Raw genomic sequence first — 25,388 nt, forward strand, 5'->3', positions numbered from 1 at the left:
GAAAATCCCAAATAAATGCTGCAAATGACCCCGAAGACTTCTGCTGCTGTAGACATTGATAATAGGGTTCACAGCTAGATGGAATTTCGATGAGAACTACTATCCAAAAATTAGTTGCCAGCCTGATTTGCAGCATTTATTTGGGATTTTCGTTAAATAATAATTATATTTTTCAGAAAGTTTTATTGAATGCAATCTTCGATTGGAATTCATAACTTTCAAAAATGAAAAAATCATGATTTTTCAAAATTATACAAGTTGGTCATCTCTCTGAATTTTCAAAGTACTTTGATGTGAGTTATCAAGTCTCTCATGTTGCAGTGCTGATTACACTGAATTATTCAATCGTGGTGCTTCAAGATTTTTAGGAAATGAGGAAATAATATCATATTTCTATACAAAGCTGAACGATGATGGAAATTGTAGCGCTGATGTTCACAGCAACCCTCTTCTATTGAGATCTGTTGATAGCAGCAATCCGCTTTGTAACTGATTTCTGCTTAATTAAATGCTGAAAAGTGAAACGTGAAAAAGAGGGATGTTTTGACCACTCGGTAGCCACTCTCCTCTCGGCAGGTTCTTTCATCGCGGCCTATCTGATTCGCCAGATGCTGAATGCTGCTGTCGGCAGCTTGAATTCGGTAAATGCCAGAACAAGATTGAAAACTTTATTATGCGGGCGAAGAGAGGACGGAACAAATAGATATTCCAACTTGAAGGCTGACTTCAAAAGTAGGTTTAATTCGCGATATCTTCAACTCTACCATCCTCCATCCTCCATCGGAACGCTATCATCATTTTCATGTTTTCTTTAGAATATTCCTCGTGTTTTACCTTGGTTTTTCACTCTCAAAAAGAACTCTGATACAGCAATCATAAAGTGGGAGAGAGATAACGAATAATAATTGGTTTCCATCAACTTGCTTCTCTGTTTGAATCAGGAAAGACGAGAATAGAGAACGGAATAGAGGATATAATTGGGAATACAAAAACAATAGAATAGTAAATACAATAGAGAATATAATAGTATAGAGAATAGAATATAGAATAGAATAAAAAACAGAGAATAGAATAGAGAATATATAGAGAGTAGAATGAAGAATGGGAAAGAGAATACAATACAAAATAGAGTACAGAATAGAATGGAGGTTAGAATTTAGAATATAACTGAGAATGGAGAATGGAATAGAGAAGTTGGTAGGTAGTCTAGTCACTACACTGGAATAGAGTCTTACAATAGAAAATAGTGTATAGAATAGATTGGAGATGAAAATAGAGATTATAATATGTATAGACTAGAGTGGAGAATGAAATAAAGAATTGAAAATAGAGTAAAGATAATGGAGTTGGAATCTGTATAAAATAAAATACAATGGACCCTCACCCACATAATTTGAATAATCAATCAGGATGTGTACAAATCAATGCAGACCAGTCAAGTTCATTGTTTTATTTTCATAACCATCGATCAAATAAATGAGCTTTAATCTGGAATACTCATTTATCACATTGTGGAAAAATACATAGCTTTGATAGTATTAATATTATTTATAGTATGAATAATTTTATTTGTGATAGAAATGTAGTGATTTTAATGTTTCATAAGAGTCGCCAACTGCAAACTCCTTGTTGAATTTCTTACATGATATTATGATTACAAGCATTTTGAGGTAAAAAACATGACTGTGAAGGGATTTAGTTAGTTTGTTATCCATGTGAGTGTAAGCTGAATGCTACAAGGATATTTGGTTGAGGTGTAATGCAAGGTTGCCTATAGCGCTCCTTCATAAGGAAAGAACACGAGATAAGATCAAGAGCTGCTTAAAGTTTCCTCACAAGATGTAAACTATGAGAGAGTCGAAGTGATAATATCACATTATTCGCCTGAATGAACAATTATTTCAATCATGATTATTGAGGGAGAATACTGAATTGGATACTTGTACTTGATATCATCAAATAATGAGTTCTTTAAAAATTAATTTTTCCTCCACCTACTGTCTTTAAAGAGCCTACTTGACTCCCTGAAACATAATACTAAAGTGTCACTTTTTCGCTCTCGGGAGGAAAAAACAGAAAAACTCCCTAGAGGGTAAAAGTGACTCCATTTAAATAAAATGGGAAGCATCTCTATTATAAAAACTTACATTTGAAATAGGTTGGAAGGTCTAAGCTCAGATGAGGAAGCATATAGAGTATCATTAAACCAACTAAATTCAATATCTCAACCAAACATTTGATCAATATATGAAATATATGTTCCATGCTAAAATTATCACAAACTTCATATCAGTATACTATAAAAATGTAGAAATATTGTTTTTATATTCCATCTTATTCAAAATATTCCTCATTAACTAATCAAATTTGAAACGGGAGCTTCATCATAGTGTTGTAGTCCAGTCGGCGGCCATTGTTGTTACAACTTTTGCTGTCGACAGTAAACTGTGTGATTACAAGTCAGCTGTTTAATTTTTAAGTTATGTTGTAACACATTTTACGTAAATTTTTGAAAATTATTTTATTTGCAGTTTTTTAAAAATGTAGGTGGAGGAAAAATGTTGTGTACATCAGGAGTGAAAAATGTAACTTTAACAGTACTTTTCACTCTAGATATACAAATAACTAATATCCACTCAAAATGCTATCGATCAGCTATGAAAGTATCTGCTGAAGGATCTCACTCAATAATCCAATCCTCACACACATATATATATATATATATATATATATATTATATATATATATATATATATATATATATATATAAATTGAAACAGGATACACACGACACAGATAGATTAAGAACACTTAAAAACTTTCACTATAAACGAAAATTTTCGAGAGCTGGGCTCCCTTTGTCAATCAAACAGGAAGTGGTGCAGAAAAGAAGTATATATATAAATATAGATATATATGCTTTTTTCAGGTCCAGTTTAGTAATGAAATACATGAATCACAACAAATAGACAAACTAATGAATAAAAGTAAAATAAAAGTACATATAGGGTTTATAATGTTCAACAAAATATGTCTCATCGGGATTTCTTCATTTTTGGGAGGTCAAATGCTAAGCTCTCCCACAGTGCCCTCCAGCTATGACATGGAACGCTCATCCGCCAGGAATACCCCTGAGTCCCCCTTCATATGAATACAGTGGGCAGTCTTCCACCTAAGTTTTATCTTCAAATCCATTCCTGGCAAAGGCGCAGATGGGTCTTCCACCAACGTCTTATTCTTAATGTTGACCTGAAACCATTCCTGCCGCCACAATCCTTAATATCATGTCTCTCAACTCACCTCACAAATGCCTCGGATCCAAAAAACTGAAGCCCTGAACTCAATTTTATGAATTCCAACTGATACCCATCCTTAATTATGAGTATTTGAACTAACGATATACCGTTCTCTAACTTTGTGATTCAGAGAAGTTTTTCATCGCAAACATGGAATGATGACACACATAATATATTAAGCCTTGTCAGCGAAAAAGGAGATGCTTATCTATAAACTCATTCGAACGTTGTGAAGTTTCTCTTGATGGTTGACGTGTTTGAAGCATTACTTGTTCAAGAACTAGAACTCCTTGCTCTCACAAGGCGTCACTACTCAAGGCGTCAGGTGTTTGTGATTTGTTAATATTTTTTTGTCATAGTCATTCAATTTCAGCTGTTTTCCATGCATGAAATCAATCCGGTAAACAGCTGTTTGTAGAACAAATAAACATATGATTCTCATTACAGCATACTCTACTGTAATGAAACCATATGTTTTCTCTACAGTCGAGTATGTTTCCTAGTTCCGAAATAGGAACAGCAAAGCTGCTACAAAAAACCACCTTCAGCGCTCCAGGTGGAAGTTTTGTCAACATCCACAAAATTCCTGATTCGGAATTCGTAAACTAGGTTATGTTTATAGAATGCATGTAGTAATGTCAGGACAAGCAGGTAATGTTTTCTATTTCTCAATTATTATTCTTCAGATTATTATGACAAAATATAGTGTAAGTTACTTGGACGTGAATGACTTTTGCAGTGCTGAAATAAAATTCTAGTCTCGGCTAACTAACACCTCGACTAGAAACACCATTCTCGCCTGCAAAAGGCCACTTCTCGTCCTTGTTACGTGAGATATTATAAGCTACTGGGAGTTACATTTTTCAAGTATCAACTATAATATCATTTGAGAAGTTATTTGAGTTGAACTTATACATATCTCGTGTTTATTCAATGATATAAGTCAAAAATAATTCGTTAGAGGTTGAAAAGAACGACCAATTACCGAAAACCTATTTTATCCCCAGATTTTGTATCAGATCCTTCAAATTGTTTCGATGCGAAACGTGAACTGGATTTTATGATACTACGATATTTTTATGATAGGGTATAAATCCGAATTCACATCCTCAGAAAATATTTTACTCAGTAAGGCAAATCAAAATTTAATATTAATTTTGATGATGAAGCACAAACCGAAGAGCAATTCGGAAATTCAAAAGCTTTTAGATGGAAAATGAAGAATTTTGAGCTCAACTATTTCTAATAAGCAACATGATGGCAGGTTCAATTTATATTGGTTTCAGCATTTGATGGGAGCAGGAAGCTTGAAATATTGTTCAATAAACAAGCTGATATCATGTGAAACAAGTTTTATTATTGAAAAACGTTCGGTGGGAGCACAATTTCCAATTCAGTGTAATTTATGACAGGTTAGAGGTCTCTTCACCCAGAGGAAAAATGAAAAGATGCCCTTCAACTTAGCATTGGTGTAATAGCTTATATATTATTGTCATGGTGGTAGTATGGATACATTCAAGCTCGTGGCTGGATGGTAATCTCACATCTTGCATCTAAACATCCATCCTATCATAAATTTGAATCCACCTGGCTGCAAATTTATCTCCATGTCGGAACATGACAGACATTACTGCTGTTCAGAATATAAGGTTAGACTTTATTGAGCATTTACTTGCTCCAAATATATCGCCACGCTTTAACTGCTCTGTTCCACGCCAAATTAAGCCGGAATTCCTGTTTTATCTTCACTTGGTGTTTTATTATTCGGACAGAACAATTATTAAACTCGTCAAGAGTCGAGATAAGCGTGTTTCTACTATTCCCAATTCCACACACAACTAAACGCTTAATCTTTCAGAACAAGATATGAACTTTTTCGAACTTTAGTCAAGTTCATAATTAGAAGTTTATTATCAGTTCCAGAGCTTTTAAACCACTCTACGTTCTGTACCCAACTTGAACTGACAATTAATAAAAATACTGAAAATTATTCTCAATAAACAAAGAAGAGTGCAAAAAGTATCTCATATTAAAACTGAATTTCAAATTAATATGCAATTCTCATGCACGTATAAGCTATTATGATATATGACCTCACTGCAGAGTTATGATGTAATATAATATATAATTATTGATAACAACTGTTTCAATAAAAACCCATATAAACTGTCATGTTTCGCACAAATTTCATCATTCACAATATTTTGTAAGTAATTTTTCAAGTAAGCTTAAATTATTGGGCTCATTTTGAAGGTTCAAATGAAAACGGTGTCATTTGATTTTTTCAATTTTGAAATTTCTTTATTGTCTTATGAGTTTATATAACATGAAAAAATTTACAAACTAATTATATTATCCTTCAGAAACAGTAAAGGCTAAAGGCTACCTGTTAATAGTTGGTAAAACAGAAAAATAGCTCGACAAACCTCAAATAATTTAGAATTTTCTTCACAAATTACTTCGACTCTTTCCACCATAATATGCATGTTCTATGGTAGAAGACATTCTGTTCATAAGACGATCGGAATCCACACAGAATGTAACACAGCTGAAGGATAATCAACTCGCACTGGCGTGTATATAGCGATTGAGTAGGGCTAACAACTTCGTGCGTCAAAACAAAATTTTCCTTTACTATTAATAAATCACAACACAGTTACAATACAGTAACTAAAAAATCACTATGTATAAGACATTCAATAGTGAATTGAATTAGTTTATCATAATTATCAGACCCGGATGGTACATTGGGTTTCGATTCGATTATGATTCTTGAAATGAATGCTCTTTTTCCTGATGTGGGCGAGTTTTATGAACCACGTCAGAGTGTCACCTCAACAATGAGTCCATCCAAAATCCGTCGTGATGTGGAAATTTATGTACGACAAAGTTGACTTTCAACATTCACTGTCAGCATTCCTTATAAATAAAATCAATACTTGCCATTCAAGCAAAGCTGACAGACTGAAGCGACACCAGCTCACGACTACTGCTGAATTATTGCCTTAGTTACTCATTTTTATAGTTGTTGAGCACTCTTTACCGTTCTTTATCGTCATTACGTGTGTGGATTTATCGTTTATTTGAAAGATTTGCAATAAACGTTGTAGGAGTTTTTAAGGCGACACTGGCAAAACACAAGGTAGGCGTTGGTTACCAAGCAGCCAGATTCACTTCCATCTGTCAGCATTCCTTATACATTATAATACGAAACCTTCCCCTTCAACCTTGAATTGAATATAACTATAGATGTTACGACATGCTTGCAAGTACTGCTCGGCATTATCCTAATCCTTGAACAGTCAAGTACTCACTAGCATAAATAGCGAGACAGTATAAGGTATCTAGTTTTATGTGAGAGGCGATGTAACAAGCAATTTACAAGAACACCCGTCTTGCATATGAAGACAGGGAGTGAGGGCGTAAGGCGTTTATCTTTTGAGGTTATGTGCGAGACAGGCAGTAAAGGCGCCTGAGATGCGATGCTGGAATTTAATCCAATTTCCATCATGGCTCAAGCCCGCGCTTACAAGTCGTGAGAACTTGTTTGCATTTTATCCCATTCATAACTACTTCTTGACTTATTATTATCAGGATCGCAGTCCACAATCTCTACTAAAACAAATAACAAACATTTGTTCAATAATAGTTACCGTACATATCACTATTTTTTCAAGAAGTTACACCGAAATGAATAAAACTGAAAAGGTTCCAATGTAACATCAAATCTTGCTAAATGTTGATAGATCATTTTTGGATTAACATCCAGAATATAAAACGACAAAAACAATATTCTTGAATATCAATGACAAGTAATTTTCATTGTAATCTCGGTATGAGAATGAGCATTCATAAATCAAATCAAATCAAATCATCGTTTATTGCCATAAAACATACAATATGTTGAGCCTATCGTCATTATTAATTAAAAAATGAAAATACGAGTTAAGAACTCAACTATCACAAATAAAACTTATACTACACACTAAAATCAGCACATATCTAAAACAAATGGATCCATGAGCAATCACTACAGCACAGCTGCATCACAACACAATAATAACAATGGTATTACACAACAAATATTATAAAACAGGTGATACCTAAATGTATGTGACTTTCTCTGCGGCCAAAAAGTAGAACATTCACACTCATGAAGTATACAAAAATTGATTAACCAAATATAGGCATTTTTCCACAAGAACTTAATTTATGTAAGATTTGAAATGTTTGATGTCCATGAGTCTCACCTCTAGAGAATGTTCATTAAACAATTTTATAGACATACAATGCCAATTTCTCTGAGTAGTTGCAAGTTGGTGAAAATCGAGTATTACGTTAAGCCTACCACTTGTGGAATAATTATGTACATCAGCATTTACATTATATTTACTAAATTCTTTCTTCATGTGCATTGAACAAATATAGAAACAAATACTAACATATTATAGAGATGGGAAAGTCGGAACACCTCATTTTCGAAAAAGTGGTTTGCATTTGGCAAGTGGTGGTGCATGACAAATAATCCTTATAGCTTTTTTTGTAGTCTGAAAGGTGTGATGGCCATTGAGAAATTTCCCCACAGTTGAATACCATACGCTAAGTGACTATAAACATAAGCGTAGTAGACACTCATTAGAACCTTTCGACTCACAATATGAGTCAGCCTGCGCAAAACAAAAATCCCTTCACTTAGCTTTCCAGATAAGTATGCTATGTGGCTTTTCCAATTCAAGTTCGTGTCTAGCATAATACCCAGGAATTTCAAAGTGCCGATGTCAGTGAACCTAGAGTTGAAAGTGAACTATAGATCATTAGTTTTTTAAGTTGAGACTCAAATTATTTGCTGCACACCAGCTATTTATAGTAGATGTGCTCCTTTCAACAACTATGTCACACTTTGTTCGTCATTGCTACTGACTAGTAAGCCTAGGTCATCAGCAAAGAGGTAGAGACGGCTTTCATTTTTACCAATTACATTGGGCAAATCATTAATGTAAATTATGAACAAAAGTGGACCAAGTATTGAACCTTTTGGGACACCATACTTGACCACTCTGCCACTAGAAAATCTACCATTCTTAAATAAATTGCAGTCTATTACTGAGATAGGAATGAATAAAGTCCACTGTGATTTTGTCAAAACCATAAAACGAGAGTTTCTCACATAAAGTTTCATGATCAACTGAATCGAAGGTCTTAGACAAATCAAATGATGTAAGGTTGACTTTATGTTGTTTTCCTAAACTCTCAATAACCCCCATTCATAACATTGTCACTTGTACATAGATACGAAAGCTGTATTGGTCTTTTGACAATATGTCATTGTTTTCAAAGAGTGTAGCTAGCTGTTTGTGAAGAAGCATTTCAAAGATTTTAGACAATATCTCTATAATACAAATGGGCATATAATTTTCAATTTTTGACCTGTCACCTTCCTTATGTATGGGAATCATCTTGACCTTTTTTAGTTCATTTGGGCATATTCCCAAGTCTAGACATCAATTGAAGATGTGTGACAGAACCTATGAGACATCAGAAGCTGCTATCTTCAATGATAAAGAGTTGAGACCATTTACATCTGAACAATTGCTGCTACTCATTCTATTAATGGTTTCGAATAATTCTTCAACCTTGCCTAAAGTGCCTAAAACTAAACTCACAAGTTTGTTTTAACATCTTATCAACAAAGTATCTAGAATTTAAATACTTTCAATATATGAAATATTTTCACTTTGTAGATCTATTTTATCTAAAAAAATACATGTTTAATATGTCACTTTGCATATCCAATCAGTTTCTATAATTGTAACTTCAAATCTAAAACAGGAATCGCAATCACAACATTTGTATTATTCATCTACATTCTACGCGATATAGGTTTTGGTTTATAGGTTGAAATTGTATGATACGTTTCTACGTTTCGCCTGTTCTCAATGCGCCACTAAGCTACAATCTAATCAATATTACTAAATCGAAGTTTATCTTCTATATCAGATATTAGAATTTATAAATTTGAATTTTCACCTGAGATGTTTTTCAAATCGTTGTTTAGTAATTTTACTTTTTTCTAGGAGACAAATCTCAGGAATCCGGGGAGAGACACTGATAGCAGCTGGCGCTAATCTTATTTTGAATTGAATTCGATCAATATAAACATATTTTAAACCTTGCTAAAACAAAACCCATTCTCAATTAATTCCTGCCCCAGCTCAACATATACATCTATATTATCCTTCAAATTCCCATTAAATGTTCCATAAACCATGATTTACATAATAAATGTGTAATACAACTGTCTATCCTTACAAATTTTGCATTAAATGTTGCATGAAAGATTATTTATATTGATAATGTGTAATAAATCTGTCTAACCCATATCCATCAAATGTTGCAGAACCCATTATATTAAATATGTGTAAAAAATCTGTCTATCTCTACAAATGTTGCATAAACCTCCATTTATATTAATAATGTGTAATGATATAGTTAAAATTCACATTGAGCATGAATCAATTATCTGAAATCACCAGAATCAGATAGAATGAATAAAATATATTATGTTTATATTAATTCGAATTCAATTCAATCCGACAGGGAATGGTGGTGAGCACGCAACAAGTAAGTGAGATATATTTTATTATTATCCTCTTTCGGTTTAATATTGGAGATATATGGAAAATGTAAAGCCAAAGGTGAGTGAGAAAACATACTCATCGCCCATCAATAATACAATACAGATTATACAGATTATTGAACTGTTCAATCAATAAAGAATGAAACTTTCATTTAAGATGTTATTGACTAAAGTTCAAAGTAAAGTAATTGAATGTGTGTAGACTACTGTGCAGCCTCAAATTTATCTTCATCAATAATGTAGCGAAGCTGGTTGCTGGTTACAATACAAAAGCTGGTTACGGATATAAGCTGCTTGTGTATACTGGGGAAGTGAACACATTTAATCAATTTCGACATCCGCCATTATAACATAGAGCTCCATTAACTATTCCATCTATCTGGCAATCCATCGTAAACAATGTCGACTTTACTATTTCCCCACAGAAAGATTCCAATTCAAGTTGGAGTTGAAGTGATGGAGTAATACAAGCAAGTTGCGCCATCAGCGGATCACCATCATCATCATTATCATCATCGCAATCATCATCCTCATCTGAACAGGAAACTTGGTTGCAACTCCATCTCAACTGGTCACTGCTCCCCTCAACCCCTTAATGGCGAAGCTGCATTGCTCACACCCATCAGCTTCAATTCATCCCTCCAATCAATTAGAAAATCTAATGGATGGCTCGCAATTGATACTTTAAGTCGCTTCGGGCTGCAATGGCTAACTATGTCTGGCTAGCGAAACATTCTACAACGGTCAGTCAGGTAGCTTTTAGCCAATGGTAGACTTTGCTACTCGAGTAATGCTATTGACAGTAAGGCTTGTTTTGTGGTTCAAATCATTCCGTCCAAGTTATATGATATTGAACACTTTCTCAGCCATCGGCTTCAATGTTATTTTCATTGTTTATGGAGACATCTCTACATAGAGATCTGAATAACCTAATATACATATCTACATGTCATGTTTCTTTCAATCGAAAGACTCAGCTCAAACACCCAGCTATATTGATTTACTCAAATAATTTATAATGTTGTGTATCACAATAATTTTTCTCACAATTTTGTAACCTCGATTATTATCGTATAACGTCTATTTCTGTTCTTGAAGAATATTTGACAAAGAATATTGTTTTATTACACATTGCTTTTCTCATTGTATATTTGTGTTTTGTGAATGAATTGAAAAATTGAAAAATGTGATTTTAAACAGTAATGTCAGCTGAGGTGAGATGAGAGAGAGAGAGAGAGAGAGAGAAAGAGAAAGAGAGAGTGATTGATTGATTGATTGATTGATTGAGTACTTTATTTATGTAGATTACAGTATATACTGGCTTATACACTTATATACAATAGCTTACAATACAGCAAAATTGTAGATGAATTTACAAAATATAAATTAAGAAAATAATTATTGAGCTGTATATGATATGAAAAAAAGCAATTTGTAATAACTAGAGATAAATTAGATAATATTGTTATGCATCTACATAAATTGGCGGAGCTTTGGACATATCAATGTCCATTCTTCGGAAAGAATATTTGAAGTATCCTTCCCACTAACTCTCCAACAAAAGTGAAAGAGATTGATTGATTGATTGATTGAGTACTTTATTTATGTAGATTACAATATATACTGGCTTATACACTTGTATACAATAGCTTACAATACAGCAAAGTTATAGATGAATTTACATAATATAGACTAAGAAAATAACTATTGAACTGTATATTATATGAAAAAGCAATTTGTAATATAATAACTATAGATAATAATCATATTGTTATGCATCTACATAAATTGGCGGAGCTTTGGACATATCAATGTCCATTCTTTGGGAAGAATATTAAAAATATCCTCCCCACTAACTCTCTACCAAAACGTTAATTTCGTTATTTAAACTAAGGATTTATTTATTAATGGAAATATTGTAAAAGTTTTAATCAATATGAATATTGAAGAGAAAAAAACAGAAAATTGATAAAGTGAAATAATTATATAGGTAGATAAGATCAAATAATTGATTAATAAAATGAAGTAGGCTGAAAGTAGATCAGAGTTATCAAATTTCAGTAATATACAGCAGTATGCAGTGGATAATTGAAATAACATGAGTTTATATAATATATATATATATATATATATATATATATATATATATATATATATATATATACAATTCGTTCTATAACATGGTTTAAAGGTTTATATTGGTGGATGGGTGAGGGATGGTTGTCATGTGATCGTTCTAGGGCCGGACAGTTTCAGTCATTTGTTCCAAAATATGTTTTTTTAAAGTCAGGTTGAAGCTCGCTCGGCTCTCGATAGACCTGATAGAAACAGGAAGTGTATTCCATGCACGACAGGCACTGACTAAGAAGGATTTTGTGAAAATAGTAGTTCGATGATTGGGTATCCTTAAAGTACTTTCTCCGGTTCTAGTATGTGAAGCATCTATCCTCCTACCTTCAGAGACAAATTTGAAATCATCTTTAAAATAGTTCGGATTACCGTATTTCAAGATATCTCTAACAAGCTTGACTATTCGAAAAAGCCTCTGATCGGGAAGCTTCAATGTTGAACTAGCAATGTGGGCTGGGGTGATATGATCATGGCGTTGGAGAGAGTAGACGAAACGTAGACAATAATTTTGGCAACGCTGTAGTTTATCATTCAGAGTGACTTGCATATCATTAAGAACAGATTTACAATACATTAAATGTGGGAAGATGAGAGATTGAACCAATAATAATTTAATGTTTCTAGGGAGGATATCGTGCATTTTCTTCAATGCATGCATGGCTGAGAATACCTTTTTACAAGTTTTGTTCACTTGTTCTGACCAGTCAAGAGTATTATTCATAATAATGCCTAAATTTTTAACTGAGCTACAGTAAGGAATGTCATTACCGTCTACACTAACTTTGTGAATCGATTCAAGGTCAATATTGTTTATAAGACGAGAATATCCAATTATAATGGGTTGTGTTTTGATGGGATTAAGCTTAAGGCCATTTTTCTTTGTCCATTCCACTATCGAATTGATATCCTGATTCATTATTCCAACTGTTTCATTAATTTTTGTTATGGGACAGCTTAAATAGATTTGAAGGTCGTCTGCATAAGTATGGAAACTGGAGAATTTGATAATGGAAGAAAGGTCATTAGCATACAAAGTGAAGAGGAGAGGGCCTAAAATTGAACCTTGTGGTACTCCATGCATAACGTTTTTCCAAGTTGACTTTTTGTCACCGACAGATACACATTGTTTCCTACCTAATAGATAGGATTTGAACCAAACTAACGAGTTGTGACTGAAACCAAGAATAGCCAACTTATTCAGAAGGACTGTATGATCAACAGTATCGAATGCTTTAGAAAAATCAAATAGGGTGAGGATGGTGCATTTTCTTTGGTCCATAGCTAACCTTATATCATCAGTGACACGAAGCAGAGCTGTCTCAGTTGAATGGAATTTTCTAAAGCCTGATTGAAAGTTATGAAGCTTACTATTGTTGTCTAGAAATTTTACAACTTGAGCATGAATGAGTCTTTCTAGCACTTTGGACAATGCAGGTAAAATACTGATTGGTCTAAAATCCTCAACTTTATTGGGTGATGGAACTTTATTTAGAGGGCGAACCAGAGCAAACTTCCAGTTTTCAGGGAAAATGCCTTCTTCAAGTGACTTGTTGAAAATGTATGTAATGGTTGGTAAAACAGCAAATAACATCTTCTTGATAAATTTAATAGGAATTTTGTCTACACCCGTAGCATTACTATGAATACGTTGAATTGCTCTGAAAGTGTCTTCTTCTGAGATTGGATGGAAATGAAATTGATCAGTGATTGGTAAATCTAAGTTTGTAACCTGCTCTTCAAGATCATCTATATGATTAGCAATGACAACTTCGTCGCGTTGGTTAGAGTGTGAAACGAAATGGTCATTTATATTATTCAATGGTAAGTCAATTTGTGGATTCGATTTCTGTTTGCCAAGCCCGAATTCTTTTATTCCCTGCCAAAGTGATTTAGAGTCTTGTCTATTGTTTGTCATAAACGAATTCAAGTACCTAATCTTTGAGTTCCGTAATTCCTGTTTAACCCTATTTCTAAGGCTCCTATACTCTATCAAACTGTCCAAGTCAAATGTCTTTTTAAATTTTCTATGTGCTTTGTCTCTACGTCCCATCATCTTAAGTATGTCTTCAGTCATCCACGGTACTCGTCGTTTTCTATTAATCCTCCTTGTCACATAAGGTGCATGTTTGTCATACAAAGTCAAAGTCCAATTCTCGAAAGTCTTAACCATGTCATCAACTGAGGGTAATGCTTCAATTTGATGCCATGGAGTCTGAGCCACATCAGTCAGGAAGGCGGCTTCATCAAAGTTTTTGAAGTCTCTATAAGTGATAATTTTCTGTTCTGGCTTGGGTATCTTATGGGAAAGTACACAGTAGATCAAATCATGTCTAGAAATAGCTGGGACTGAGATTTGGCCTGCTTGAACAACCTCATTGGGATCACTAACAATGAGAATGTCAATGAGTGTGTCTGATTCATTAGTATGATGAGTTGGATCGAGGGGTAAAATAGTCATGTTTAGGCATTGGAAAATTGTAGTCAGTTGAAAGTAGTCAAAGTTACGATTCGTCATGTTCAAGTCGGTGTTCATATCCCCCATAACTAGTATACGGTTATAACAAGGCATAAGAGAAAGCAAGGCATTTTCGAAATCTGTGAAATGACCTATTTTTGGTGTGCGATAACAGATACCAACGAGTAATTTATCAGAACTAGATAAGGATAATTCAAGTAGCATGAACTCTGGTCTGCAACAATACTCCTGTTTAGATGTGATTAAAACTTTTGTTTTGATACCATCTTTCACATAAACTGCTACACCCCCACAAGCTTTATTCAATCTATCATTTCGGAAGAGATTATATCCAGACAATGCAACAAGATTTGATTGAATACTAGGCTTCAAAAATGATTCGGAAATTCCAATTATATTGAAGTCCTGAAAACGGAAGATTGCTCTGAGTTCATCAATGTGGCAACTGAGGGATTGTACGTTAAGGTGAGCAGCCTTGAAAAGTTTTTTGAAAGAGTGGAGCTTATTTGCTAGAAACATACCTGCGTCATTATGACTATTATTGAAATAATCATACCTACTTGAGGGCGAGCGAGCTGACGTGTCAGTGAGAGGCATCATGGAAGCAGCAGACCAATCGTGAACCGACCTCAGAACGACACATGACGGGGGAAATGGGGATGAAACTGATAAAACTTAACCTAAATGAAAAAGTCTCTTGATTCGAGTGCATTCAGTATGCCTTGACAGTTCGGCTCCCTTCACTATTTGAAGCACTAGTTCAAAAATTCACTAAACACAATAAGATGTAGATGTGTGGAGTTTCGGTGATGAATAATCCTAATGGTGAATAAGATGAAGATTGAGGAAGAACTGGTAGTGGGAGATCTGGTCCAAGTGGAGATAGAGCGAGTAGGTATCCAGTAGTGGAAGAATCGGGTCCAAGTGGAGGTAGAGCGAGAAGGAATCCAGTAGTGGAAGATCGAGTCCAAGTGGAGACAGAGAGAGATGGAATCCAGTGGTGGAAAATCGAGTCCAAGTGGAGATAGAGAGAGATGAAATCCAGCAGTGGAAGATCGTGTTCATGGTGGAGATAGAGCGGAATGGGATCCAGTAACAACTGAAAAAGAGAAGAAGAAGCCAGCAGAAAAACGAAAAATCTTTGAAGAAAGTTATCAATAGAGGAAAGATACATAATACAACTGATAATGAATAATATTCGCATAAAATTGAAGAGGAATAGTATGATTTAATGTGGGAAAGAATCGAATATTATATGGATAAATATATGGATATTATAATATAATATATGGATATTAGTAGAAGGTAATCAGATAGAAAGAGAAAAGGTAGAAAGATAAATAAATATTGAAAGAGAAATAACCATTTGAACATGCTGGATAGCAAGTGGAAAAATCACAGGGAAATAATGATAATAATAGGGAAGAAAAGAAGAGAAAGAAGGAATGTGCACAAATTGCGAAGAACTTATGAACTGAACTATAGAATAAGAAATAGAACATCACATTGTGATCTTGAATTAATCAAGGAGAGAAGAAAAGAAGAAAAGAAAAGAAAGAGAAGAAGAAGAAGAAGAAGGAGAAGAAGAAGAAGAAAGAAGAAGAAGAAGAAGAAGAAGAAGAAGAGAAGAAGAAGAAGAAGAAGAAGAAGAGACGAAGAAGAAGGAGAAGAAGAATAGAAAAGAATAATAATCATCATTGCAAACAACAATATTCAAGTAATCATTATAAATATAAGATCAAGAAGAGAAACGAGAAAGAAAAAATAAGAAGTAGAGGAGACGATGGAGAAAGTGCTAGATTATTTTAGATGAGTTTCAAATAGTATTGAACGGTGAAGTGTGAAAAATATTATATAGTATTAGAAGTATAATTAACTATTGGGAGTTGCAATAACGATAAAAGTAGTAAATTGAGAACTGTAATAGTTAAGTGATGAATGTCTAAGATAACGTTAAATAAAACACAGCCCCTATATAAGCATATTAACAGACTACCCACCCCTCTGCTCTATCAATAATTCTTCACACATTAGCTTCTATTGTTCAAGCTGTGGCAACAGTAGGAGATATCATTATATAGGAGATTACTATCTTTACCTATAGATTACATCCATATCTATAACGTATGTTAATCATCCAATTTATTTGAAATTCAGCATTTCGAAAATTATTAATTATGGAAATAATTTTGGTAAGAGATGTAATAATTATTAGTAAGAATAGAGATAATGATTCTCTAAGTACCCTCTGGAGTATAGTAGTTGATGCATTGAACGTAGTTTTGGGAATTAATATCAAGATAAATTATTAATCAGTATTAACAAATGTGGATCTCCTTAGTTTGAAATAATTGCCTCATATATAATCATAAATAGCAGTGGAAAGATTCATTTACAGAACAGAAAGAGAGAGAGAGAAAGAGTGAGATTGATCGATTGATTTATTTGTCGCATGCCAGGTCTTGAAAGACCTATTGCATTTATAACATTATAACATTGCGAGATTACAAAATGATAATAAATTGATACATAAAAAAATTATTCTAAATGTACAAAAAAAAAATAATAAGTAAACTAAGTTAAAAATAATTGAAAAAGTATAACCTCATTACAATTGAAAAATATCAAGGTACATATGATGAAGAAGGAAGAACATTGTTGAAACAAATTAATGAAGAATAGCCTAATAATAAAACTCTGGTGTGAAATCTGGTGTGGTACACTTACACAACATTCCTTGCTCATTGATCTACAAGCCTCATTCTTAAACGAGGATAATCTAGGGGAATAGCATTATGCCGATTGGCGGCTAAATAATTTTATTAAAACTACGATTATACTATTGTTATTGTTTTGAGAGTACATTTTCCTTTGTTTGAATAATGAAATTTGAGGATTTCTTAAAAGTTGTCAAAACAGCTGTTCTGCAAATAAAATATCGACGTGTGTTCTTTTGAATAAACTGCTCTACCCACCTACCTCAATCACGAGAAGGAGGTTACAAAGTAAATTTCTCAAGGATGGGGTGGACCCCCTGTTAGTTTCTCAGGGAGGAGACTCATGCTAGTTAATAGAGCTGATATGTAACTGTACAGGGTAGGAATTTGAAAAAAATCGGTCAAGTCATTTTTGAGAAAATCGTGAAAAACATGTTTTTTTTAGTGATTATCCGCCATTTTTTCAAGAATATTACGGAGCTCCTGCAATTTTCCCAGAAATGAGACTCATGTCAGTTGATAGGGCTTATAAATTGCTATCCATGGTATAAATTTGGAGAAAATCATTAGAGCCGTTTTCGAGAAAACCGTGAAAAACATGGTTTTTTAGTGATTATTCACCATCTTTCTCAAGAATATTACGGAGCTCCTGCAATTTTCCTAGAAATGAGACTCATTTCAGTTGATAGGGCTTATAAATAGCTATCTAGGGTATAAATTTGAACAAAATCGATAGTGCCGTTTTCGAGAAAACCGTGAAAAACATTATCCACCATTTTTCCGCCATTTTGAATTGAATTTTATTGAGTTTAAGTTTAAAATTTCAAGTCAATCGGTTAATTAGGAATGTAGTTATCGTGTTCACAGACACACACACACACACACACACACACACACACACACACACACACACACCACACACACACACACACACACACACACACACACACACACACAGACCAAAACCCAAAAATCATGTTTTTGGACTCAGGGGACCTTGAAAAGTATAGAAAACATGGAATTAGGGTACCTTAATTTTTTTGGAAAGTAATACTTTCCTTACCTATGGTATTAGGGCAACGAAAGTAATGAAACGTATAGAAAACATGAAATTAGGGTACCTTACATTTTTTTGGAAAGCAATACTTTCCTTACCTATGGTAATAGGGCAAGGAAAGTAAAAAAAGTGAAAGTAAGTTATGATGAAGGAAAAAACAGATGATGAAGAAGAAAAGGAAAACATATATATACATATATATATATATATATATATATATATATATATATATATAATAAAATAAACTACAAATAAAGCACAATTACTTTTAAGTGGCGTTGAGAGATCTGATACGGTAGTGAAACTGCTCTTCAGTGGACCTCAAAAAGCCTACTGAATTTGTTAATTAGTCAATAGATGACTAAACAGTCTTCTCTTGAACATGGAGAGAGATGCTGGGAAAACAATTTGCTCAGGCAACTCATTCCAAAACCTAGAGGCAGTCACAATGAAAGAGAGTGGGAGAGAGAGTGAGAGAGAAAGAGAGAGTGAGGATGAGGTTGATTGATTGACTGATTTATTTGTCACATGCTAGGGTCTTGAATAACCTATTGAGAGAGAGGATGAGAGAGACAGAGAGAGAGTGAGAGGGTGCGAGAGAGAGGGAAAGCTGCAAAAGACGAAAAATTCTCAGAGAGATGAGAGGCTGATTGTCTCGGAAAACCCACCTCAAAATCAGTTAGAGAACACACTGGAGGATATAGGGAAACCTCCAAATCACGAAAATTTCACCCCCCTGGCACAACCCTAGAGCCCCCCAAATTTTTTCGACACATTTAGATAAGCTTCGCACAGAAAATTAGATAGAAGCTTTCTTGTTCAGCTCCCGGAGATAAGCCTATAACCATAGTTCGATTTCGACCAAATTCAAATGGCGACCCGAGAAATTGAGTTTTCATCGAAAATTTGAAGTTTTCCCAAATACCAAAAATTCTCAGCCAAAACTATGAGATTGCTGTGAGAACTGAACAGCAAATCTGTTGCATACTACACTGGAGGCTACGGGAAAACCTCCAGAACCTCCAAATCCTTCCCTCAAGCACCCCTGGCCTCCCCCAAATATTTGGGACACAATTAAATTGGTCTCCCACAAAAAAATTATTACAAGCTTTTTTGTTCAGCTTGCCAAGTTATGTGTATTGCCATAGCTAATTTCAACCAAATTCAAATGGCAACTCGGAAAATTGAGTTTTCATAGAAAACTGTGTGTATGTGCGTGCTTGTGTGTGTGTGTGTGTGTGTGTGTGTGTGTGTGTGTGTGTGTGTGTGTGTGTGTGTGTGTGTGTGTGTGTGTGTGTGTGTGTGTGTGTGTGTGTGTGTGTGTGTGTGTGTGTGTGTGGTGTGTGTGTGGTGTGTGTGTGTGTGTGTGTGTGTGTGTGTGTGTGGTGTGTGTGTGGTGTGTGTGTGTGTGTGTGTGTGTGTGTGGTGTGTGTGTGTGTGTGTGTGTGTGTGTGTGTGTGGTGTGTGTGTGTGTGTGTGTGTGTGTGTGTGTGTGTGTGTGTGTGTGTGTGTGTGTGTGTGTGTGTGTGTGTGTGTGTGTGGTGTGTGTGTGTGTGTGTGTGTGTGTGTGTGTGTGTGTGTGGTGTGTGTGTGTGTGTGTGTGTGTGTGTGTGTGTGTGAGATATCTTTGGCAGTGTTCCAAAGGCTCGCTTCACACTGTTGATTTTTTGCTGTGGCAACAGTTATGGTAACCGTATATTCATTTTGCTTTCCGGTAAAGTTATGACCTCGTTTGCGCATGCACCAACAAACTTCGTTTGTCACAGCATTCATTACTGGAGCTTACCTTGTCTAAATACAGCATTGTAATGCCCATATACACACATATATCCATACACGCATTACAATGCTGTAATTAGCTGTATAAGGTTAGTGCATAATAATTATGCGAATGTATGGTGTTGCTTATCTGAATAGAGCATAGTTATATGAGAGCAGCTGATAAAAATTTGGGTGAACGTGAACAGTAAAAATTGAACACAACCTGACACTGAAAGTATCAGTAAATTCTAATGTTGTTTCCCAATCCTATTTGGGTGTTTAGGGTACAGAAACCCCCTTAAACACCCCCTTCCTACCAAAAAAAAATTAGGGAGTATAGGTAATAGATAGCTTAGCTTAGGTCTATGATGATTCGTTTAAAAGCTCTTCACATAGCTCTTTCCTTAAACTTACCTCTGTTTTGGTAGATGTCACTTGGACTTACTATTCATTACACCACCATGAGTATATTTGTACTTAAATTAGTAATATACAAGCTCATTGTTTGAAAATAAAATCTTCTTTTTTTTCACTAATATATTATTTTTCAAATCTTGGAAGGATGTAAACTCCATGATTGAAACATTGAAACGATAGGTTACTTAGAAATCATAAGCATGTGACCAAAAACCATTAACACCACAATGCACATGTGAATAGTGGTAGCCGCTCATGTGTAAACAGTCATAAAAGGCGATTGGGCGGGCGAAGCCCGCCTACTAGCCGGAGCACGAAGTGCGGAGGCTCTACTGAAAACTGAACCCTATACAGTCATAAAAGGCGATTGGGCAGGCGAAGCCCGCCTCCTAGCCAGAGCGCGAAGCGCGGAGGCTGCTATCCAACTCTATACAGTCATAAAAGGCGATTGGGCGGGCGAAGCCTGCCTCCCTGGGCGAGCGCGAAGCGCGGAGGCTGCTAACCCACCCTACCTGGGGTGCAGGGGGCAAACCCCCCTGCCGAGCGCGAAGCGCGAGTTATTATCGTATAATGTCTATTTCTGTTCTTGAAGAATATGTGTAAAAGAATATTGACTAATAACATACTCGGGTTAATAATCAGACTCATATTAATTTAATTTGAAAATGTGTATAGCCTAGATGTTACTATCCTCATACATTTGGAGATCGTTTAATACACTACTGACAGCGAGTGTATTTTATTTTAAAAACGAGAAATAAGCGAAAATGAGTTCATCTTGCTCGATTATTTTTCTCGTGAGATCAGCTGAGGAATAACCCACACATGCACTCGCTCACTCACTTCCATCACGGTATCAACAGTCTACAAAATTTCCAGCTGTTTTTCCAAGGACGTATTTATCATTTAATGTCTTTCAGCAAGTTATCCCAGGGTTGAGACCTGGTGCAATCGAATTTTCATATCATAAACCTACTTTGATCCAAATTTCGTGTGAATCGTTAGAGCCGTTTTCGAGATCCGGTCAAATATATATATATATATATATATATATATTATATATATATATATATATATAAACATTTAAACTAATAAACAGAAATTGCTCGTTTAATAGTATAGGATTACATGATATTTCTATTCCCTTGATCATTGTAAACTACTATCTGAGAAAATTTTATTTAGATGTGCGACTCTACGATCACAGAAAACAACATCAAAGATATAGAACAAAAACCTAGTTGTTAGATGGAAATAAAGACTTGAGTTTAATATTTGAATCTTTTGTTGATTTTAAAAAGTTTTAAAATCCTCTACTTGGCATCTCTTCAGTTTGCTGAGAATAAGGCAGTAAAACTTGTATTTGATTTGAAAATGCTCCTCGTTTGAGACTAGCAGAGTGTGCTTGCGAGTAGCGAAGAAAAAACGCCAAGTGCAAACTTTGCCGCACTAATCCCCTCTTGAGCCCTCTATCTATGAAGTTCGGCGATTAAAAAGGGTTGAAAAATAATCGCTATACTCTTCGGAAGCATGTAGAATTGCACAAAGTGAAATAAGGATGAAGCCCCTTACTTTACTGTAATTTCCGGAGTTCAAGTTCCACATTCTTATCGTGGGATTATAATAAAAACTAGATCACTTTATAAAACAGCGAGAAAACGTTCTCAAACAGATCGTTCATTACGATTTAATAACTTTCCATTGGTGGAAAGAGCTTCATCTATTGCAATCCGCGCTCAACCTACCAGCAAGAAACCGATAAAGATCTAAAATGAACGTCTATTTTTATAACTTGCTTCTCTGAGGAAAGTTATTCATTGTTTTGTCGGGTTAGGATCTGTTCATTGCCTTTAACGGTATAATAACAACCTTAAAGTGGACTAATTAACATATCTACTTCATTCTATGCGAAAATATTAATATATTCTATTCAATTTGTTTCCTGTTGTTTCCGTTGTAATATAATGATAAAATAAATAAATGTTATCAAATTTCGAAAAACAAATTCGAGGAGATAATTCATTTTGCCTCATCTAATATCGAAATCAATTTCTATATCTGAAGAAAAAATATTTTGTGTTTCTGTTACAGATGAATCCGGCAGGCAACGATGAGTGAAGCGAGATATTTCGTTCTGAATCCTGTATATTTCCAATTTGAATAAATGGTCACACGATGTATGTTAATAAAATGGACCTAGTATTGAAGGCTTATCCTTTTTCCATTAAAACGTTCCCTCATGGAGAGGTATTTCAATGAAAATCATCTAAATGTGTGCTTCCTTGGAAGTGGATATGTTATTCAATGTTGCATTTCCGATAGGCCTATCTATAATATTATTATTCCAGATTTAATATAATTAAATTGATAATTGTTGTATTGCTATGTCTAGCAATAAATCAAACACGTTGGCCTAGATTTGACGTCTAATATTGTCATGTTTAGTTTACTTATTGAATTCCTTCAATTCGAATGCTTTGTGAAACTGTCTATTAATATATTCCTGAAATTTCATATGGGAGTAAGCTTCCATAGAACTTGTTTTCTCTTATTTTATCAGTAATAAGTGTTCAATAGACTCAATTGAAAGTGTGAAGAGTTTATCATTCATGAATCGAAGCTTAACCTTAAGATTGACTGGAGTCATTATCTCTTTAAACAATTCAATATTTCAAAGTTGATATAAATCAACTTAAATTTTGATTAATCGAGATTGAACGAGATCTCATAACATTAAAAAAAATCGAAAATACTCGATATATACATTATTTTCTGAAACTATCGAACAGAGGCCGTGAATTTAGATTTGTATGTTTGTAAGAAGCGCAGGAGCTCACAATAACATGGCAAATCATTGGACTGAATACAAAACACTTATACTACTTACTATCATTACATGAAAGGACCAAATAAAATACATTAATCTATTACAAATAATCAATATTTACGTGTACCAACTATATATTCATGTATCCGTATTTTAAAATGCATTGTATTGAGAAATTATCTTCTTTACAATAAAAACTATAATGATTAAACAATTGTTGTATAATATTATCAGCACCTACATTAACTTTAACATGCAATGTAATAATCCAAATTCTAATATCATTCAAATAATAAAATAATTAAACATATTATTATTTAAAATTTATGGATATTACTGTTAGTTATGAATGTATTTAATGAGAGGTTATGTTTGTGGTTGCTGTATATAATATTTTGTCATGATTTTACGCTTTTCTATTGACTTTTCTCAAGCTTCCGTCAAGAGTTTGTCATATTTTAAATGGAGTTGTTGTAATGCTTGGAAGTATCAAATTAAACTATATCAACTAAGATTCTGATATTTATTCTTCAATCTTCCAGTGTCAATGTTAGACTATGTCTAAATCAGTGTCAATGTTAGATAAACCTACCTGTCAATAATTATAGTGAGATTCACTTTAAAATGTGAGCATTTGAAAACAATTACATTTGTATTAAAAATTACCTATCTATGAGGAATGCTGAAATTTTGAAATTAATATCACTGGAGGTAATGTTCAGAGAAAAATTATATGTTAACGAAGAACTCGACATGGTAATTTGATTGCAAATCCAAAATCATACTGTAAACAAGATCTGCCTTCACCGAGTATGTAAGAGTGGGAAAATGAAAAAAAAGAAATGATCGTACTGGTTTTTGATAATTAAAACAAAACAATAAATTATTTGTACAAATTAGAATTATAATTAGAAATAACGAAATAATAATAAATAGATGAATATTTCAAGGGCTACTCGCTTGGCTGCTAGTGAAGATTAAATTTGTTGTGGTTATGGAAAAATTAAAACAATGACTCAGTAGTCACCTACCTTTATGATAATGGCCCCCAATTTGGCATCCACTGGTTGAACGCGACGTTAATTAATAGTGAAAAATAAAAAACTGATCTAATGAAATGGGTTCAGATCCCTTCCTATCTAATAATACAATTCTCTTTAAACTGCCCGAACTGTGACAGGAAAACTGTATTATAAAACAAGAACAAAATCTATCCCCTTCACCAGAACAGCCGGACTTTTACTCACAGTCCTATCGAACGAGCTCACACACCACAAAAATAAAATTTTGGGTATTAATATATAACTCAGTCAATGCCAAACATGAAGCCATTTCAAATACATATTTTTATCAGTCGCACAAGCGAGCACGTTTGTTATGAAAAACAAAAGAGAAGCTACAATAATTTTGATAACAAGTGAAATAAACAATCTTTCTGTCGATGACAAAACTGTTCAAAGACAAAAACATTGTTCATTAAACTTTCGTAAATTAAAACTCTAAAATCCTGATCAATATGAGATAAATATATGATTCATATATATGTCCCATATGACCAGGTGACAATACCTACAAGATTGTCTCCCAGAGAATATGGTCAACATTGGTAAGAGTTGATATTGAGATTGGTCTTGAAATTGATAATGGTGTAACAACCGAAACTAGTATCTCAACTATTCAAAATCGTTTTGACAATATCAAGTTGGTTCCATTTGAACAATAAATGATTGAGAACATTGGAAACTCTGACACTAGACCTGAGCCAGCCAGGTTATTCAATGTATGTCTATTGGAAAAGCATAAGGTTTTGCTAAAAGCGGCTTTATTTCAAAATAGAATTCACAAAACAAATGACGCTTTGAGCTGAACAAGGTCAGTCCAGTATTGATTAGAATTAAAATTGGAATAAAAAAACATATACTAATCATGTATCCAAAGAGAAATTGTGCGAATGAAATTGAGGCTTTGTCCAATACTAAGCTGGCACTTGTTTCTAATTATTGGTCGATTGAAAAATATCGTGTCAAATGTTGTTTTAAACTTCACAAAAGCATTTGTATCGGAGTTAAC

The 25,388-nt window shown here is 34.1% G+C and overlaps 1 protein-coding gene across 3 annotated transcripts in view; it reads left to right on the plus strand.

Annotated features, from left to right (window-relative positions):
* The window catches only part of LOC111062357 (KH domain-containing, RNA-binding, signal transduction-associated protein 2), a 271,495-nt gene extending 247,663 nt beyond the window's left edge, over positions 1 to 23,832 (plus strand). For 2 of the 3 annotated variants that reach the window (XM_039443023.1, XM_039443024.1), the window contains 2 exons: positions 9,371 to 9,917; positions 22,583 to 23,830. In XM_039443023.1, coding sequence (XP_039298957.1) covers positions 9,371 to 9,437 — 67 coding nt within the window. In that variant the 3' untranslated portion in view covers positions 9,438 to 9,917; positions 22,583 to 23,830. Of the gene's footprint in view, positions 1 to 9,370; positions 9,918 to 22,582 lie in introns of all 3 variants that reach the window. The other variant, XM_039443022.1, reaches the window with a different exon arrangement.
* Positions 23,833 to 25,388: the final 1,556 nt, after the last annotated feature.

Source organism: Nilaparvata lugens, chromosome X, assembly GCF_014356525.2.
Source record: "Nilaparvata lugens isolate BPH chromosome X, ASM1435652v1, whole genome shotgun sequence".
Lineage (NCBI taxonomy): Eukaryota > Metazoa > Arthropoda > Insecta > Hemiptera > Delphacidae > Nilaparvata > Nilaparvata lugens.